The sequence below is a fragment of the Typopeltis vanoorti genome, chromosome 3 (genome assembly GCF_054136105.1).
Source record: "Typopeltis vanoorti isolate ZY-2024b chromosome 3, IOZ_Tvanoo_1.0, whole genome shotgun sequence".
In the NCBI taxonomy this organism is placed as follows: Eukaryota; Metazoa; Arthropoda; class Arachnida; order Uropygi; family Thelyphonidae; genus Typopeltis; species Typopeltis vanoorti.
This window is the reverse complement of record NC_143551.1, coordinates 73,171,847-73,186,553: the sequence shown is the minus strand read 5'-3', so window position 1 is coordinate 73,186,553 and position 14,707 is coordinate 73,171,847. Positions and strand designations below refer to the sequence as shown.

At 41.2% G+C, this 14,707-nt stretch overlaps 1 protein-coding gene across 1 annotated transcript in view; it reads left to right on the top strand.

The window, feature by feature from the left end:
• The window catches only part of LOC150108267 (uncharacterized), a 709,268-nt gene that overhangs the window by 599,771 nt on the left and 94,790 nt on the right, over positions 1 to 14,707 (top strand). The window contains exon 39 of the mRNA XM_090390670.1: positions 3,314 to 4,182. Coding sequence (XP_090246796.1) covers positions 3,314 to 4,182 — 869 coding nt within the window. The remainder of the gene's footprint in view (positions 1 to 3,313; positions 4,183 to 14,707) is intronic.

Sequence of the window (14,707 nt, the reverse complement as noted above, 5' to 3'; positions counted from 1 at the left end):
AGGAAATCCAGGAGAGAATCACATCCATGGCTCCAAATGAGGAAAATGTTGTCCACATACCATTTCCAAATTCTAGGTGCTAAAGAATAGGAAGAGATAGCGTTAACTTCAAAATTTTCCAGATAAATGTTGGCAAGTACATTTATCTGGAAAAAGGATTACCCATTGCTAGATAAAGGATTACCCATTGCTAGACCATGATTTTGCTTGTAGATGGTGTCCTGAAATCTAAAGTATCCAGACTTGATGCAATGAATAAGTAAGGCTAACATTTTTTTGGATAACTTATCTTTGAGTAGTGATCAGGACTTTGTCTGTAGGAATATTTGTGAACAAGGATACTATGTCAAAGCTAGTCATGATTTCATTTTCTTTAACAGTAATATCCTTAATGTATGATACAAAATCTGCAGAGTTATTAATAAAGGACGAAGACTTGCCTAAAAAACATTTGAGGTATTTTGCAAGATGTTTTGAAAGGTTGTATGTTGGTGAATCAATACCTTCAACGATGGGACGAAGTGGGGTATTTTCCTTGTGGATCTTGGAAACTCTATATATGCGTGAAATAAGCAGATGGAGAGAGCGAAGAGAAAGGTGAATGTCTCTAGACAGCTCAGAGGTTGTTTTTAATAAATTGTTGGTACGATTTTGAAGTTCACGAGTGGGATCTCTCTTAAGAATTGAGTAAGTGTCACTGTAGTAATTCAAGCATCTTATTTTTATATTCTTCAAAGTTAAGGATAACTGTTGCATTGCCTTTATCTGTGGGAAGGATAATTATATTTCTGTTATTTTTTAACCTCTTAAGAGCCTGTCATTCCGACAAAGAGATGTTATCTTTGGGTGGTTTTGCATTGTTAATGATAAAGATGGATTCAATACGGAGAAGTTTTGTATCTTGTGAAGGGAGGAAGGAAGCAGCCTTTTCTATCTTGGTGAGGAGTGCTTTTGGGATAGATTTTGGAGAAGGAATAAAATTTAAACCCTTGCTGAGGAATGCTTTTTTCTGCATCTGAAAGGATGTGAGATGATTTATTAATTACAACTTTGTCAGGGTTGATTTGGGGTTTTGAGAAGATCAGATTATTTTGTACTCTTTTTAGGGCTTCAAATTTCCTGATAAGTTTTAATTTGTTGTTATATCGGATTTAGGCTGCTTGAGATTCACTATGCATACTAAAGAGATGCCAACTTTCATTTTCTAGAGATTCTTCAAGTATTTGAGATACTGTACTTTTTTTGACAAAGAAAAAAGCGAGAGTACGTTTTGTGTCGAATATTCTTTCAGCAAGAAGGTCTAACTTTGCTTTGTGATAGATTCCTTTGGCACGTTCTGTTGTAATATTCTCTTTAAAAGATAAATACTTTGGGACAGATTTAACAACATTTTCCGTTGCCATGACAAATTCTCTCCATTCATTTATTCCATGCATATATGGAGTTCCCAAGATCCACAAGGAAAATACCCCACTTTGTCCCATCATTGAAGGCATTGATTCACCAACATACAACCTTTCAAAACATCTTGCAAAATACCTCAAATGTTTTTTTGGCAAGTCTTCGTCCTTTATTAATAACTCTGCAGATTTTGTATCATACATTAAGGATATTACTGTTAAAGAAAATGAAATCATGACTAGCTTTGACATAGTATCCTTGTTCACAAATGTTCCTACAGACAAAGTCCTGATCACTACTCAAAGATAAGTTATCCAAAAAAATGTTAGCCTTACTTATTCATTGCATCAAGTCTGGATACTTTAGATTTCAGGACACCATCTACAAGCAAAATCATGGTCTAGCAATGGGTAATCCTTTATCTCCTGTACTTGCCAACATTTATCTGGAAAATTTGAAGTTAACGCTATCCCTTCCTATTCTTTAGCACCTAGAATTTGGAAATGGTATGTGGACAACATTTTCCTCATTTGGAGCCATGGATGTGATTCTCTCCTGAATTTCCTTGAACATCTCAATACTTAACACCCAAATATCCAATTCATGGCTGAGTTTGAAACTAATGGTTCCCTGCCTTTCCTGGACATGAAACTGACCCGTTCTTCTGAAAAACTTAAAATTTCAATGCACAGAAAACCTACACACACCAATAGATATCTCCATAGTCAGTCCCATCGTTTCCCTCCTCAGAAACATGGAATAATTTCTACTTTGGGACATAGAGCTCGCTCTCTTCTTGACGACCCAGATGAACTTCGTAAAGAAATCAATTTTCTTAGATCTACTTTCAGACTGAATGGATATTCTCAAAAAATTACTAAAAAATTCCTTTTTAATCCTCCTAGTCGCCATACTGAAGAAATTAATAATGTTAAATGCAATATATCTATACCATACATAAGCTCAGTTTCTCAAAAATTAGCCAAGGTTCTCAAAAAATATAATGTTAGAACCTTATTTACTCCGCTTCCTAAGATCCTCTTTCTAGTGAGCCATCCAAAGCCTAGCCATCATAATCTAAAATATCCCGGTGTGTACAAGATATGGTGTGACTGTGACATTCCTTACTTTGGCCAGACAGACAAGTCTATTGAATTGTATGGAGGAGCACAGGAGGGACATCGCTTACATGAGAACACGTGCCAGTGTTTTATCCAGCCATAACCTTTTTTCGGCCGATTCTAATGATGAAAACCATAGTCATACAATTCTTTGGGACAGATCTAACAACATTTTCCGTTGCCATGACGAATTGGAGAGAAAAATTGTAGAATCTAGAGAAATCATCCTCAACCCTGTACATTTAAATAATAATTTAAGCTGCAACCTCCCAGACTGTCATTCTGCTGTGATCAAATACTGGCGCTCATGAGATGCTATACACATGCACTCACCCAACAATGTAGCCAATGAAGGAACACCTTGGGAATACATTAACTACAATGTTTTCATGTTAAATATGTATAGTGACTTCCTGAGCTGTTCACAGTTTTTGTCTTGAATGTTTAATGTTGTTTCTTTTCTTTTATAAAAACACCTGAAGAAGGCTGTAAAAAGCCAAAACTAGTCGTGTGATACTATTAAACCTTTTTCCTTTTCTCTCGGATTATGTCATTCAATTCTTTTAAAAAAAAAATATATATATATATATATATATATATATATATATATATATATATATATATAATCTTTCTTTTAAGAAAGGAAAGATATTTTTTGATGAATCTATTAACTCCATAGAGATCTGTTAGTAGTAATAATTTTAATTTATTATTATTCTTATATAATTAGGAGAAACTTGTGTTATATATATATATATATATATATTTTTTTTTTTTTTTTACTTCTATAGGTATAGTGATTCTTTCAAGTTCTGCTGTATTGCTAATGCACAAATTCCATTTGAAAACTGTTTACCCCCTCCAGATGAGATTTCATCTTGTGAAGACTTGATGAGTAGTCCCCTTCAGAGGTCATTTCTGTGGGTTCTTGGTGTTCTTGCTCTTTTAGGAAATCTGTTTGTTATTGTATGGCGATACAAAACCCAAGATTCTAATCAGATAAGTTCCACCCTTATCTTATCATTAGGTTGTGCTGATTTTTTAATGGGAATTTATTTAATTATTATTGCCAGTGTAGATGTTTATTATCGTAGTCGCTATATTGAAAATTCAGATCACTGGAGAAGAAGTACTCTTTGCAAGTTTTGTGGCTTTTTGTCAACGGTTTCTAGTGAAGCATCGGTATTTACTTTGGTACTCATTACTATAGATAGACTGATTTGCTTATCTTTTCCTCTTTCTGTTCAAAGATTTAGTATCCGCCTTACTTATAAACTGATTGTATTAACTTGGATTTTTGCAGCTCTATTAGCTGCATTTCCATTAATTGTTCAACCCTATTTTATGGGAAGATTTTATGCTCGTTCTGGTGTCTGTTTGGCTTTGCATATTACTAGCCAAAAACCTGCAGGGTGGGAATATTCTGTTGCTGTATTTTTTTGCATTAATCTTGCCTGTTTCCTTTGCATTATATCAGCATATGGGTATATGTATTTAACTATTAAGAAATCATATCATAACATGAATCGCCTTTTGGCCAGACAAGCAAGGGAAAACAAAATTGGAAGGCAAATGGCACTGATTGTTTTGACCAATTCTCTCTGCTGGTTCCCAATTATAGTTATGGGTCTGATGGCAATGTCAGGAGTGAAAATGACAGGTAAGAGTATTTTATATTATGAATATTTGCATTAATAAGCAATGCTTATTATAATTATTTTTATTATCACCATTAGACTACTCTGGATTACCAGAAAGTCAATTCTGTTTCAATTCTGTGCCAAAGTTTGCTTTATATCATTCAATTCCATGCACTTAACACTAATGTTCCCTTTTTTTTTTTTTTTTTTCATGTGTGAAATGAATTTTTGCTGTCTATGCACTGAGTGCATGCTGTATTAATCACAGTTTCCTCTCTTGTGGTATCTGAACTTACTGATGATGAAAATGTCGGATTTTTTTTTCGCAATCAGATCCTGCAAGAAAGTGAAAGTGAAAATTTCCTGTAATCCATAGTAATAATAAAATAGTTTGGAATGAACCCTGCTCAGCATCTTCTTGGACAGTATTGGATTTATCTCATGAAAAAATCTTCATCTTTTTCTAACTTACTACATTTTTATGTAACTTCCAGGAAGGCTCTTATTTTCCCCCAAGCAATGATATCATAAACAAACAATTCAATAAAACTGTACACCAGCTGTTTCATGGGAGCATCATTTTGCTAAAACAGTAGTATAAATGAGCGCAGCTTCATATAAATGGACATTAATCATAACTGAAAAGTGTCATATGAATGAATGAATGAAGCATCTTATAAATGGGCATTGGTCATAATTGAAAGCATCATATGAGCAGATTGTTATGAAGCAAAGTGCTGAAAAGTGGGACATTACTATATATATATATAAAACTTACTATTATTGTTATTATTATCATTCAGACTCATTGTGAGAGAGATTCTTGTTGTCACATGGAAAGCTTATCAGGCTGTCTTGAAATCACTTACTGATTCTGCACTTGCTCCTACTTAGAACATTCCACTTACAAATCACACACTGTGAAAAAATTTGTTCCTTGCTCCCCTGTTGTTATCAGGTTGACATGGAAGCGATTTTTCATAGGATGGGAAAAGGCAGGTAGAACAAGAGGCCATCACTGGAAACTGTATAAGGAGGGTGTCAGCAGAGGAGAGTGAAGAGAAGGTTCTTTGCATGGAGAGTTGTTGGTGAGTAGAATGCATTGCCTAAGTGTGTGTTGTGAATGTAGACACATTGAATAAGTTTAGGGCACAGTTGGATGAGCATTGTGTGCAATAGTGTGTACCTCCCTGTCTCTGACTCCATGGAGGTCAGATATTAATAATAATAATAATATAGCATACTTATACAGTTTCCAGGGATGATTTCTTGTTCTCTCTCTTTCTCTGTCTTCTTCCTCTGTTATATGGAAAATATCTTCCACATTAGTCTGATAACAACCCCTTACTAATTTATCATCTTACTTTCTCACTCCTCCTCCTATCCACTAGGCTTTGCAAAATGCATTTTGCAATTTGTCCATATACCCAGAGACCTGTCATCTCCTTAATCACACTCGTCTTTGTATCCATTCCGGTATATTTATATTCTCCTGGTAAACCAGGTGACAAACTCTATGCACATCAATCTGTATAGTCTGATCAAGCGTTTTTACAAAGCAACTATTTTCTCTTTATTTCTGCATGTCAACATCTTTCTCACTGTTGCTATAATCCATTTTGACATCCTCACTATTCTAGCAATGTGGATCCTAACATTTGGGTCCTTGTCTACCAATATCTCAAGATCACTTATTTCTTTCATCTCCTTCAAAATATTCTTACCAACTGTAAACTCGCTGTTAATATCAGTAACATATAAGTTAAACATTAGTAATGAAAAACAATCCCCTTCCCCACTACAGTGATGACTTCCTTTCTGAGATATCATTTCCCACCACACAACTTGCTGATACCTATCAGAAACCCAATCTCCTGTCAATAACTGATCTGTTATTGAACCATGTTTGATCCTAAATTATCAAGTGATAGTGTGACAAGCTGTCAAAGGCCTTTCAAAATCTAAATGTACTACCATTATATCTCCCTCTCTCTCTCTCTCTCTCTCGTATGCATTTGTTTCCCTCTATAATACTTAAGTCAATACTTAACATGATTAACATTGTTAATCATGTTAAGTATCGACTTCCCTGTTAAGTCACAACTTCCCTGCAAACTGCTTCCATGCCAGCCTGGCTGGCCGAGTGGTTAGCGTATCCACTCTCCAGCCAGAAGGCTGTGAGTTCAAATCCCGCTGTGGGCATGGATGCTTGTGATTGTCTGTGAAGGTACTAGTAGTGGTCGGTGGTAGATGGCGTTGGTGTGGATGATGAAGGTAGTTGTGGTTGGTGGAGACGGAGAGTTGTAGAGCAGATGCCCTTCCTTGATGAGTCTGGGACTCCCTGGAGGTATTAAGTAATAATAATAATAACTTGCCATCACAGAAAATGCTGCTGGTGTCAATCCAGTTATCGATCCTAGCCCGCATAAACCTCTCTAATACTTTAACCAAAATTCCAGATGCACAGAATGGCCTGTAATTTGAAGCATGAGTCTTACATACCATACTTTATAAGTTTATTAATTTTACTCCTTTCTTCTCCATTGAGATTAGCCCCATTTCAAAACTCTTGTTAAACAAGTATATCATGCTTTTTCACTTGGTTAAATTAAATTAATGAGAAGTCATTAGCCTCTGTATACAAGTAGCTTAGTTGTGAAGGTACTTTACACGAACTTTGTTTGCTTACACTTAGATAAAGGATAAACTAAGAATAGATGATAATAATAATAAATTAAGTTTAATCCTTTATCCAAGTGTGAGCAAACAAAGTTTGCACCTGAAAGTATCTTCAGGACTAGGGTAAGGTGGTACAACACCAGGGCAACTCCTTGCAAAGGTGGAGCAAGCTAACATCACTCCTATCTCAGTATCACCCATAATGCAAAACACATCTCCTTGCAGATATGTCTAATGTTATGCATTAATGGAAGGGCCACTACCCAGACTAGTTTCGACCTTTATTGAGGTGGGTGAGAGTAAAGAATAAACCCATCATCGGCCTATTGAAAAATAAAGGGGTCAGAGTGCCCCCGAAGAGAAGTAAAAGAGGGGTAAGGAAGTGACAGAGAGGTCAAGGTGGGGTGCTGGGGGGGGGAGGGAAGAGGAGAGGAAGCGGAATAGGATGGGAAGGGCAGGTGGGGAGGTGGGGGATAGGGAAAAAGAAGAAAAATAGGCCTCAGCTCATTATTCTCATCTTGCTAGCTTAAAGCTATCAAGTGATATTTCCTCACCCTCCTCGGAGATCTGCCTCAAGAAATCAAAAGGACCACGGAGGTAGCCGGTGCCCAGGTGACCCGCCCCTTCAGGGCAGCCCGCCTTGAGTTGGCCTGCGCTGCCTGGGTTTTTCCTCCGAACTACCTCCCTGGGAGACCAGGAACCAAAACAGACCTCGGGGGGGGGACGCAGAGACCAAGAAGATGACTCGGAGTGGAGCTGCTGCTGCAGATGGAGATCTTAAAGCAGCAGCAGGCAGAACTTGATGGTGTTGTTTCTGACAGTACACAGGATTGGAGGTGAACACCACTTGTTGTTAAATTTGGTGTCACCCAGAGCCTCTCTCTCGAGATGTAAAAATCTTCTTAAGGAGCCATAGAACATGTAGAGGACGATCCGAGAGAGATCCAACAGACTCGGAGGATTAGCATAGTTGGAAAATTTTTTCCTAACCTTCCAGATGTGATATTTGAATTCATTGATGATAAATACTAGTAACTTCTGCCTGTTGTTGGCTGGTGGAGCGAACTGCAGGAAGATCACTTGCTCCTGCAGTAGGAGGGGGATGCGGAGCACGTCGCTTAGCCTCCTCCAGATGAAGATGGAGATGGGACACCCGTAGAAAGCGTGCTCTACGGCGCCCCTTCAGGGCAGCCCGCCAACTCGAGGCGGGCTGCCCTGAAGGGGCGGGTCACCTGGGCACCGGCTACCTCCGTGGTCCTTTTGATTTCTTGAGGCAGATCTCCGAGGAGGGTGAGGAAATATCACTTGATAGCTTTAAGCTAGCAAGATGAGAATAATGAGCTGAGGCCTATTTTTCTTCTTTTTCCCTATCCCTCACCTCCCCACCCATTATGTAGCTTCTCCAGCAGAAGCTACATAATGGGTCCAGGTTGTTGTTGAACCACCACTTATTCGCATTGAGGCAGGCTGCCCTGAAGGGGTGGGTCACCTGGGCACCGGCTACCTCCGTGGTCCTTTTGATTTCTTGAGGCAGATCTCCGAGGAGGGTGAGGAAATATCACTTGATAGCTTTAAGCTAGCAAGATGAGAATAATGAGCTGAGACCTATTTTTCTTCTTTTTCCCTATCCCCCACCTCCCCACCCATTATGTAGCTTCTCCAGCAGAAGCTACATAATGGGTCCAGGTTGTTGTTGAACCACCACTTATTCACATTGACTGGAAGGTGTCCATAGGCTATCCTCCAGGCCAGGTCCTTTCTCGACGGGTAGCCTCGATGTTTAGATAGGTGGCCGAAGAGGATGTCATTGGTGTTGATTCCTAGATCCGGAACGTCAGTATGAAGGATGTTAAGGAGATGATCATACCACATCTTGCTGTTCTGGATCCCGGCAGTGTTGACACCCGACGAGCGGAGTTGTTGTACTAGCTGGCAAAGTCTATTGTAATCCTCTGGAACAATATCTGCCTTGGGACCTTGGTGGACTGGGATCCCAAAAAGGGGAAGCTTGAAGCCTAAGAAATACCGCACAGGATAGCTGCAGGGATGGTTGGTCTGTAGTATCCTGCTAAGATGGAAGGCGGTATTGCTCAGGTATTTGATGTTAAGGACGGGGAGGCCAAAGCCTCCCAGCTTCTCCGGAAGTTGAAGGATCTTCATGTTAACCTCCTGGCATAGCCTGCCCCAGAAGAACTTCAAGGGTTTCCTGTAAAGCCGAAGTTCTTGATCTTCGCTGATGTTTGTTATATTTACGATGTGCTGGTACATAGGGCACAAGATGGTCTTGATGACAGTAGCCCTAGAGGAGAGCGACAGCTGTCCGTTTGTCCAGTCCTTGAGACGCTCGACTGTGGTGTTGATGAGTTGTTGAACGTCGAGCACAGGCTCTGCTGCAAATGGGACCCCCAGGATGGTAAGGGAGTCTCCTGTAGGGACGAGACCCATGGGGATGTTGTTTAGGTCCCAGACTCCATACGTCTTGATCTTAGTTTTGTCGGGGTTGGGTGTTAACCCCGACACTTTGAACCTCTCTAAGATGTTGAAGAAGCTCTGTATGGAGTCGTTGTCCCTGAGGGTGCCCACCACGTCGTCCGCATATGCAATTACTTTGGAGTCATCCGTGGTGAGTGGTAGTGGAATCCCTCTCACAGCTCTTGAGCTGTTGACTGCCCATAGGAATGGCTCAAGGGCTAGTGCAAAGAGCAGTGGACTGAGGGGACACCCTTGTTTGACCCCTTTCTGGATGTTAATGGGGTCTGAAAGGTGTCCATTGACGAGGAGGCAGGTGGAGCTGTTCATGTAGCTTCCTCTGATGATGGAAAGCAGTCCGCTGCTGACCCCGACTTTCTGCAGGATGTTGAACAGAAAGGAGTGCCGGATGCTGTCGAACGCTCGGTTGAGATCGATGGTCAGCAGTGCCATTGAGTACGTCTTAAGGTTGGCCAGACGTAGCAGTTCTCGGATGAGGATGAGATTAAACTCCATCGATCGGCTAGGAACACCATACACTTGTGTGCTGTTGATGACGTATCTCATCCCCAGCTTCAGTCTGTCATTGAGAACATGGGCGAGGATCTTGTAGTCCGTGTTCGACAGACTGATGGGCCTCCAGTTTTTGATGTTGGATGGATCCCTGTTGGCTTTGGGGATGAACACTGTATGGCATTCCACGAATTCTCGCGGCACATTCCCTGTGTTGAGAAAGTTGTTGAATACTGCCACGAGAATGGGGAGGATGTAGTCCCAGGCTTCTCGATAGAGTTCTGTGCTTAGTCCGTCTGGCCCAGGCGCTTTCTTCGTATGGCACTGCTTGAATGCTGATGTTATTTCGGCCGCTGTAATTGGTGCATCCAACCCTGCTTGGATGTGTACAGGGAAGGGGTCAATATTCCAACAGGAGTAATCTTGGGGGGGTACTGTTATCCTGGTAGAGGGTGTTGTAGTACCCCCAGAAGGCCTTCAGGATGTCGGGTGTTGTGGTGTAAGTACACCCGCCTTCAGTGATGGTGGTGATGGTTCTCTCCTGTCGAAAATTGACATAGCGCCTGTTGTAGAAAGCAGCCGATTGCCTGTCTTCCGAGCGGAGGTGGAGTCGGATCTTGGTGTTCTTGTCTTCCACTTGCTTCTGTCTCTCCACTTCAATGTCGAGATTAATGTCACGGATGGCGTTGTGACATGGAAAGCCTTGGCGTTGGCTGGCCACGAACCAGCTTCTTTCCTTGTATAGATCAGGAAACCGAGATCTTCTGAGAAAGGCACGTTCTAGACCCCATTTTATCATGTTTTCTTTGATGTTAGATTTTAGTTGTGCCCACGCGTCCCAGTCCCAGCCAGCGGTGCTCCAAGTGGAGCACAGTTGGTTAAGCTTAGCCAAGAACAAGGACGGGAAGTCTGGTGGTAACTTCCAGGGGCCCGGACCAACTTCTACTGCTTCTAGTAGATGATACGTGAGCACAACCATTTTGTGGTCCGAGATGGTATAATTAATTTGAACGTGCCTTATGGCTTCGGATCTGGAGACAAGGGAGGGTGACAGGTAGAACCGATCGAGCTGTGTGCCGATACCTTGGCCTGTCCACGTATAATCCCGACAGTAGGGGTTGTGAGCCCTCCAGATATCCATTAGCTGGAGATTCTTGAGGTGAATTCCCAGTTGCCTGTAGCCAGCAGTACCTGTATTGGGATTACCCCCCACTTTATCGTAGGCCGGGTCCGCCACGCAGTTAAAGTCCCCCATCAGAATGACGTGATGGGCACCATATAAGTAAGTGTAAAGTGACTGGAAGAAAGTCGATCTTGATGTTGGATCTGCCGGGGCGTAGATGTTAATGTACCTGGTGGTACAGCCCCGGTACTTCCAGTCAATGGCAAGAACTCTCCCTTCTGCATCCCTCTGGATGTTATAGAAGGCTCCGAGGAGGGGGGGGCTAGCATAAGTACCCCGACCCTGGCGCTGTTTCTGTTGCCGAAGCTCCAAAACGATGTTACGGGGTACTTATGGCTTAGTTCCTGCATGTCCTTGTAGTGGAAAAAGTGTGTTTCCTGCAGGAACAAAAGCCGGATGTTGAACGCTAGCATGAGCTTCCACACCTCCTCTTGTTTTGATGGTGAGCGGAGCCCTCTGATGTTGAGCGAGGCAACGCAAAAAGGGGGTGGCGGCATTATGATGTTTTACGTTGTTATACCCGGCCTAGGTCCTTGATTTGCAATTGCTTGACATATTTTATTAAGGCTTTAATTTGTGGGGGGGGGAGGTAGTATATCCCTCACCCTGCAGACCGGCTGCCAGTTCTGCATACGAGCTCGAGAGGACCTCGAACTCGTGACGACTGTTCTTAATCTTAAAACTTGCTAATTTATTGTCCACTATTTGATGGTCAAAGCAGTTGAATTGGGAGCCGGTGTGTCTACTAATTTTAGAGTTAATGCTCTCTTGATGGCGGGAAGGGGTTTCCACCTCCATTTCGGACTCAGATGTTGTTGAGTCCGTGCTTTTGCTGGAGCGGCTTCGATGTTTTTTCCCCATTTTAGGGGAAGCCTGCTCCTTCCTCTTCTTAGGAGGTTCTTTGGGGGGTGGAAGTTGATGTTTCGCTTCCTCTGTCTTCTGTTCTTCTGCAGGGTGGACGCTGGCTACTATAGGGGAAGTATTAGAAGCGTCTACAGACGAAGCTTCCTCCGATGTTGTTGGGGGGGGTAACTGGTGAAGTGTTATCCATAGCTTCTTCTGTACCCTCGGTTGTTTGTTGTTCCTCCGTCGCTGGTAGTGGTACGGTTGAAACGACCGAGGGGGGGGGGGACTGTTTCCTCAGCTGATGTTGTTGCTGGGGGGGAAACAGTACTTTCTGCTGTTGATGGTGCAGGACATTTCGTAATTTTCCCTAGAACTGTTTGAGAGAATGTTTTCTCCCCGATGGTGTTGGAGAGTACCGGAAATTGACCGGCGTCTTGAGCAGGCTGCGGGTTCAACGGTTCAATCGGTGCCCCTGCCCGCTCTGCAAATGTGCACAGAGGACACGATGTTATTTTGTGCTCTGTATTGGAGCACTTTCGGCAGGGGTGTGGGCACTGGCTGGAGATGTGCCCAACGGCGACGCAGTTGAAACACTTGGCTCGAGGGTCGAGCCACATCGCAGACACTGTCTTTGTACCCCGGGATAATTAACCATGACACGCGACGTTCCGATGGTAACGAGGTTTGGCACTGGCTGTCACATGTCCATGGTAAAGGTGACTTCGCCGGAGTACCAGGCGGGGTCCTCCTTAGAGACGCTCTTCTTTATATTACTCACTTTTCCCCACTTACTAAAAGTTTGTACAAGCACGTCTTCTCCGGCTTCTAGATATTCCATAGGGAAGCAGTCGATCTTAATTTGACGTACTTGTGACCCCACCATGGTAGGGGTCACCTGCTTCCCTTGGACGGGGAAACCCTTCAGAAGTTGATCTCTCGAAGCTAAATTCTTGACTACTATAAGAAATCGTCCTCCTCCATACGGGGTGAAGGAGTAGATGTTAGAAACTCCTATTATCTCCTTAAGGGCTGTAGTGAGTGCTCTAGGATCCTCCATTCCTGGAATCTCCACTCCTAATGTCCGGGTCCTGGGGGGGACGGGGATTACTCTACTCATGGTTGATCTCTGCATTCTAAGAAAAAGAGAAAAATAAAGAGTCCTAAGACTCTGTAAGGAAATCCCGTAGTGCGTATAAACGCACTACCAGCAAGTTAGTAGAGTTAGAACTAAGAATACAAAAGGTTAGTACAACCAACTAAATAACAAATTATTATTAGTAAGTAACAAATATAACAATGAATAAATACAATACTGTCCTGCGGCAATCAAGGTCTCTTCAGTGGGAGCCAGGCCTAAGTGGAGATACCAGCCAGAAGCATTAGCAAAGTCATCTCTACCTATAGAAGTTGCCAAATGGTGTGCCATCTTTTTAATAAATTACTCTGGATTTAGAGAAACATGTTGAAAGTTTATTTTTCACTTAGTTAGAATATAATAAATTTATTATAGTTAAAATATAATAAATTAAGTTTAATCCTTCAAAGGATTAAACTTAATTTATTATATTCTAACCAAGTAAACATGTTGAAAGTTTATTTTTTACTTAGTTAGAATATAATAAATTTATTATATTCTAACCAAGTGAAAAATAAACTTTCAACATCTTTCTCTAAATCCAGAGTAATTTATTAAAAAAAGGTGGCACACCATTTGGCAACTCCTATAGGTAGAAATGACCTTGCTAATGCTTCTGGCTGGTATCTCCACTTGGGCCTGGCTCCCACTGAAGAGACCTCGATAAAGGTCGAAACTAGTCTGGGTAGTGGCCCTTCCACTAATGCATAACATTAGACATATCCGCAAGGAGATGTGTTTTGCATTATGGGAGATACTGAGATAGGATTGATGTTAGCTTGCTCCACCTTTGCAAGGAGTTTTTCTGGTGTTGTACCACCTTACCCTAGTCCTGAAGATACTTTCAGGTGCAAACTTTGTTTGCTCACATTTGGATAAAGGATTAAACTTAATTTATTATATTCTAACCAAGTGAAAAATAAACTTTTAAGAATAGACGAGTATCTAAGGATAAAGAATAAACTAAGAAGATAGGCTAGAGTCATGATGAGAAGTAGCAGTGTATTTAAACAAATACAGTAGCAGTGTTACAAAAGAATTTTTTTTTCCCTAAATTATATTGTGTAGATTTATATAATAGTGCTTTTGTGTAATAGCCACACTGGATATAATTATTGTACAGTGGTATTGTGGTTTTAAAAATGTTTGCTTTGGTTGTTATCTTGATTGACATGAAAGTGCTAGTTAACGCTACAGAAATGGCCGCAGTGGCAGCAAAGTAGCATATGCCAGTAGCATGGAAGGTCTCAACTTGGAGATCACGTTTTTCCCTGGAATTTTTGTCATGACTTTAGCCTATCTTCTTAGATATTCTTAGTTTATTTATGGAGTTTACTTTATCTATGTTAAAGATTTATGGAGTGTTGGATTGAATGATAAAAAGGAACATATTATAGTATGTGAGAAGTGTGATGAAGGCCACGACATTCCAAAAATGGGAACGGCATTACCACGATTAATCATAAAATGGATAGAAGTGCTTTGCATGATAATATTAGTACGTGGAAGAGCTTAGGCAAGAGTTAATGAAAATGAAGAGTCAGGTTACATGTATGGATGAGAAAATTGAACAAGGAGCATAACTGGTGTAAATGAGAAGGAAGTCAATAAGAAAAAACAAGTATCTAGGGATGATAGGGTTACTTTATATGGTTACTCAATCATTAAAGGTGTGGTAAAAAAATAAAGTGCACAAGACATGCTTTACAGGTGGTACAAT